Source organism: Poecilia reticulata, chromosome 4, assembly GCF_904066995.2.
Source record: "Poecilia reticulata chromosome 4, P_reticulata-male-v2, whole genome shotgun sequence".
NCBI lineage: Eukaryota > Metazoa > Chordata > Actinopteri > Cyprinodontiformes > Poeciliidae > Poecilia > Poecilia reticulata.
Window position 1 is genome coordinate 10,892,743 of NC_088833.1, and position 6,232 is coordinate 10,898,974.

At 42.7% G+C, this 6,232-nt stretch overlaps 1 protein-coding gene across 1 annotated transcript; it reads right to left on the minus strand.

Annotated features, from left to right (window-relative positions):
- Positions 1 to 3,377: 3,377 nt before the first annotated feature.
- On the minus strand, positions 3,378 to 4,953 carry foxq1b (forkhead box Q1b). The gene has a single exon (XM_008406706.3). It carries the CDS (start codon positions 4,826 to 4,828, stop codon positions 3,947 to 3,949), a length of 882 nt encoding a protein of 293 aa, XP_008404928.1. The 5' UTR covers positions 4,829 to 4,953; the 3' UTR covers positions 3,378 to 3,946.
- Between the last annotated feature and the right edge of the window lie 1,279 nt (positions 4,954 to 6,232).

The following is a 6,232-nucleotide window of genomic DNA, read 5'->3' on the forward strand; positions in this document are numbered from 1 at the left end:
GCCGGACTAGCAGAGGGGCGAGGAGTGTGAGAGATGGAGGTGGTGGTCTTTACCGTGCGTGTAAGCAAGGGGTTGGGGGTGGGAGGGGTGGGGGGGGGGTTGCTCTGAGTAAATGACTTTGACATGAGTGGAAGCAGGCTTTTTCCATCAAGCCCGGCCCTGGATACCACACACAGCGCGCCAGTGTCAGCTTACCGCCCCAGGGCCGGAGCTTGTCCCAGGGGCCCCGCGTTCATTAGAGAGAGAAAAGCGAAATTAGGCGAGCGGGCGTCGACAGTTTCCGCCCCTATGGAGACATCATACACAGATTTGTCCGACATGATGGAGTTCTCTATCCCATAAAGGTAATATCAACATCCGCTCTTCAACGAAGCGGTGATGAGCACAGAAACGTCAGAAACTTCAATAGCTGTGCATCAATTTCATAAAATAGACAAAGTGGGATTTATTATTATTATTATTATCATTATTATTATTTATTATTATTATCAAAACACAAATGATCAGATCTCTACATATAAACTATACACGTAATTTCAGATTAATTTCTTGCCCTCGCATGTTCGTTTACGTACCCTTTTAAAAATTTAGAAGGCTCCAAACACAGCCGCTGCATCAACCTTTGCACTTTACAAAACAAAAGGCTGTGCGTGTGGATAAAAATCAGTTTCTCACAATGACACACACACACACACACACACACACACACACACACACACACACACACACACACACACACACACACACGCATATACACACGCACTAGTAACGGCTCCAGAAATTTCCTGTGACATCAAAAAAACTTATGACCCCCGCTGAGATCAGGATGCCTCGGTTTGCAGAGGCAATCTTTGTTCTGGGGGTCCGCTTTGAAGACGCTGATCCGGCCGCTTTTTACGGACCGCAGCTTCAACTCGGCTCTAATTTGGTCTGTCGGAAATATCTCAGCGATCAGCGGCCACAGCTCTGCAGAGGTTTTTGGGGATGGAGTTCTGGTCATGAAATATAGAAACGTGGCCGGAGACCCAAATGAACACAATACCGTCATAATGAAAGCTTCAATTTGTTTTTAGGGTTATTCTCAGGATCCTCAGAATATATATATATATATATATATATATATATATATATATATATATATATATATATATATATATATATATATATATATATATATGTATACGTACTTTTTTTTTTACATCTGCTAAATTTCCCTTAATATCTCCTTATTATGCTTATACAAAATATAATAAAAAACAAAATACAGCATGGTCTGCCTTGTGTGCAGTAGTGTAATATTTGTTTGGCTACAGTGCTTTTGTCCTGCCTCTCTGCTTGTGCTTCCTGCGGCGGTGTCGGGAGCTTTGGAGCTGCCTCCGCGGGACTGTGGGGGGTCAGCCACGGTTCACTCTGGCCGGAGTGACAGACTGTTTGGACTTCCTAACATTGTGCCTGCCTTATAGTTCAGTTTCAATCCTCTGTGCCTCTCATTTGCAGCCCGATTAGGCCTCGTGTTCAGTCCACTCGGAGGCATAGCAGCGATGCAAAATGTGAAGCATACGCATTAACTGTGCAGGGGGAAAAAAAAGAAAAAAAAAAGACGACAATAACGTGAGATGCTGTGAACGCCTGGAGACACGTGACCGTACCTAAGACAGGTGTGTTGTTCCGGAGTTTCACCTCCAGGTTGCAGCATTGTCCCTGCAAACAGAGAAGAGTCTCACCTGTCACCTGGCGCGCTTCTTCTCCTCCTGCTCGCAGCTCCTTCAAACGGTTCATAATATGTTGGAAAAAAAAAAAACTCATCAGTTGGTATCTTAACATATATTACGTCACGATAGTTGACCAAGGTTGAGTATTTAAAGCGCCTACGTGAATGCCAAATATATTGTGTAATTTTTCACATTGACGTTTGCTGTCCTCATTTATGCTTTAGAGTGAAAGCATGAAAACAACCCGAAACTGGATGATTTAACCCAGTTTATTTTTAAACATAAATGCTTCAAAAATCCGTTTTTGTTTTATTCAGTATTTTATTTAGCAGAGGTTAACTCAGTAATACCACATTGCATTTTTTTTCTTCATTTCTGCTAAAATTCCAATGCTTTCATTTCTTTTAAAATTGTGTCTTAAATAATTAAATGAAAGTATCCTCAGGGCGTAATTTTAATTTGATTTTGTTTCATCTTGGTTCATTATCACATTAATCCGAGAACGTAACAGAGTCGTTACTGTTGTTCGGGAAAACAAAAACAAAAAAACAGAGATTGCAAACATTGAATGTTTTGAACTTAATTTGGACAGTTTTTATTTTGTATGTAAGTGATTATGAATTGGTCTGACTTGTTTTTCAGATGACGGCATGGGGACAATCAGGAGTAATCGATTCGTAATTTAGTAATTGTGTTCATTCCCATACGCTGTGGCGAAGAGGTTTTTTTTTCTATACGTCAAGTCCTGAGTTATTTCTAAAAAAGCACACTGCTTGGATGGTGTTTGTTTTGCTTTTCTATGTCCCTCTATTGGCTGCGGAGTAGGGAGTCCGTTTCAGGACCGTGGAGAGCAATTGAAGCCCCTCCGGACAGAAACTCTTAACAAGCTGAGGGGACGTATGTAGATTGTTTTCTACATTTCTGAGCAGAGTCATGACATATTTCCCCATTTGAAAAAAACAAAACAAAACAAAACAAAACACTTATACTGAGTAAGACGCATTCCACAGTGCCTGCAGCATTTTTTTCGGGGTAAATCAACTATAATTTGATCACATTATAATTAACGCTTAAATTATGTTCTATCATGACGAAATGATAACAGCAGTAATAATTTAATTAAAAGATCCTCACTGCAGTCCTCATGTTTAAGCTATTTCTTTTATGGTTGTAGACTTTTTGTCTGAGACAAATAATTTGTTATGGCCCTGAAAGCCAAAAATGTTGTTAGTTTCAAATGCGTTGTGCAGAATAACAAAGCTCTAGTTTATTTTTTTGTGATAAACAGCTCAGATTTCTTTTTGTTGCATTCTGGCCTCAATGTGCGCTGTGCAGACTTTATATAGTAACAGAGCAAACTAATATTTAAACAGTCTCTATGTAAAATTCACTCTTTGATTCAATATTTAATGTCCTCGTGATTATATGTGTTTCTCCTCACAGTTTTCCCTTTCTCTTAGAAAACACTAAATTGTTCATAACATTTAGAAGTACTCAATGACATGAAGCTGGATTTCCAGTTCATTAAAGCTCTACATGATGTGATTCTGCAGCAGGTGTTTTCCTCCCTACCTCCTGTGCACCTGTTTCTATTTCAGTATTCCCCAACACAATACCCTTTGATTTTTTTTTTTATTTTTATGAAAAAGTCACCAAACAGCATGATCCCATTTTTGTCACGTTTTTATTCACAAAAATACCAAGCATGCATCTATCTATCAATCAATTAATCAACCAACCATCCAATCAATCAGTCTTAGGAAAACCATTTCATGTTTCCATGCATTTTCTTGTGGAGCCGCATAAATGCAATGCAACTTCGTCAATATTTAATATATTATACATATTATACATTACAGCAGTTCATACAAAACAAAACAAACAAAACAAAAAAAAAAAATATATATATATATATAAATAAAGTGACAGATTTATATTTTAAGAAACAAAAGAAATGACCAAGGAACCGTGGATACATAAAGACAAACACAATTAGCGCGCGCGCACCCACTCATGCACTCACACACACACATTCACACACGCAGAAAGGAACAAGCTGATGACACTATTTTTAGTTTGTCACCACACAGTTAGATCTGTTTTGACAACACAAGCGTTTGCTTTCGACACTACAGTAGTTTGGTCACTATGAGTCCCGCACAGTTAAATGAGTGAAGCGCTGGAGGCAGAGAACGTCCATCGTGCAGCCTGTTTTTTGTGTATATATATTTTTTTTATGACAGCAGAGAGTCTATGTGAAAGCCTCGGGCTCTGCTGGGCATCTTGAAGGCTGCTTCAGGTGCGACCCTGCCCACTGCCGTCGCATGCAGGTAGGGATCCCTGCCGGGCTCTGTGCTGCTGTACGCCGCCTCAGACAGATATGGATGATGCACCGGATAGTTCAGAGCGTATGGCAACGTGTGGGCCCCGGGGGGCCAGTACATCTGTGGGGTGGGCTTATGTGTGTCAGGGTGGTGCTCCTCTCTCCTTTTGAACGGCGTGCTGAGGATGCTGTCAATGGCGAAGGAGCTGGTGAACTTGGCCCCCACTCTCTCCTCCGCGGCCGGGAGCCGGGTGTCCTCACTCAGCATGTCCGGGTTCTCCTGCTCCTTGGGGCCCCTCTTGGCGATGCGCTTCCTTCTGCGCCGGAAGACCCCATCAGCGAAGGTGTACTCGCTGTGCGGGTTCAGCATCCAGTAGTTGTCCTTCCCCCAGGGCCTGGACGGGTCCCGGAGCACTTTAAGGAAGCAGTCGTTGAGTGACAAGTTGTGACGCACGGAGTTCCTCCAGCCGGTGTAACTGCCTCGGAAAAACGGGAACTTCTTCATCAGGTAGTCGTTGATCTCTGCCAAAGTCAGACGGCCGCTGCTGGACTCCCGGATGGCCATTGCGATGAGGGCAATGTAGGAGTAGGGAGGCTTTGGTCTGCGGGTGTACGGCTTCCCTTTGCCGCTCTCGCTGCCTTGAGTGACAGGTGCCGGGCTGTTGGCCACGCAGTCTCCGTCTGAGCCGAGCTCATCCCCGGACAGAGGAGAGGGAATCCCCCCGTCTGGCTCCATGCAGAGCTCCAGTGGCTTCTGGGCAAAGTGGTGCGCGGAGAAAACTTCAAGTTTCATTTCCCTGAATCAAAAAAAGAAGAAAATCAGAGTTTGCGCTTCAGCTAATCAGCAAAGCAGGTGGAGCTGCAGGCACCCTGAACCTCGGTGTGGAGCTGCAGAACACAGATATGTCTCCCGAGACACGCTAGTCTTGCTTTAATATAATGCCTCCGCAAGGGACAGCCCACGGGCGGAGTTTGCGCGTCAAAGCCATTGAAGCGGCTGAGTTATGTATGTAGATGTATGTGCGCAATTGGAGGCTGGCATGCAACCTGAGGGAGGAGGGGGAGAAACATAAAAGAGGGCGGATAAAAGAGGTGAGACAGGGAAGGTAAACAATTACAGTCAAAAGCATATCTATCTATCTATCTGTCTGTCTGTCTGTCTGTCTGTCTGTCTGTCTGTCTGTCTGTCTGTCTGTCTGTTTTGAAGAGCCCTGACTAATCTGCAGAAAACCACCAGACAGATTTTTAGTAGACAAACGTACAAGCATGCTTTTCTTGTTACTTGAACTCTTGTCATTCTTCACTGGAACGAGGAAGAAAGGCAAGCACAGCACAAATATTAAAGAAAAAATATTTGGATAACATCCACCTAACACACAATGACTATGTAAATTCACAGGTTACCCAACAAGGCGTAGAGAATGAGGAAAACAAATGCTTTAGAAGATTGCCTGAAAGGTCAGTGTAAGTTCAAAGGAGAGGACCGATTAGACCTGCCTGCAAAGCAGCATCTTCACAAAATGACAGCCGGCAGTTTATTCTGCCGGCTGTCATTTTGATGAATGAAGGCAGAAATTAACCGCTTCTCAGTTTGATTAGTCTCTCGTTGCTGTGGAGAAACTTGGATCTTCTCTACCTTATATTGAGTGTAGAGCTTTTTTATAGAACCTTTCAAAAATCACAGTGTCTTTCAAACAGAGTGAAAAAACACATGCCCCATTAAATATAAGCAGATTTTAAAACAAAGACTTTTTAGATGGGTTTTTAAAGGAAGACACCGAGTCCACTCATTGGCTTTAGCACGGCTTTCATGGTACAATTAGTTTCAGACAGATGACCTTACATACAGAAAACTTTATTAAACAAAAAGCTTTTTTATGGTGCGTTCAATGGCTGCAGGGAAGCCGCGTAATGAAGCTGCAAAACAAGCCCACACCATTACCCTTCCACCACCAGGCTCGAGAATTGGAATGAGTCATTTGTGCTGATAGGCTGTGTTTAATTTTCTCCAAAGATTGCACTTTGCATTACGACTGAACATCTCTACATCTCAGCTGTTCTGGGAACACTGCTCCAGAGGTCTTGTGGTCCATTCAGGTGCATTTTTGCAAACTAAAGTTGAGCTGTCGTGTAGTTTTCTTTTCATTAAGACTTCTATCCTTCCAAACAGGACATTCTCATTCATTCTTTTTCTAAC

Bases quoted from the DNA above. Each gene is read 5' to 3' on its own strand.
- foxq1b (XM_008406706.3), bottom strand. From the start codon at position 4,828: ATGAAACTTGAAGTTTTCTCCGCGCACCACTTTGCCCAGAAGCCACTG.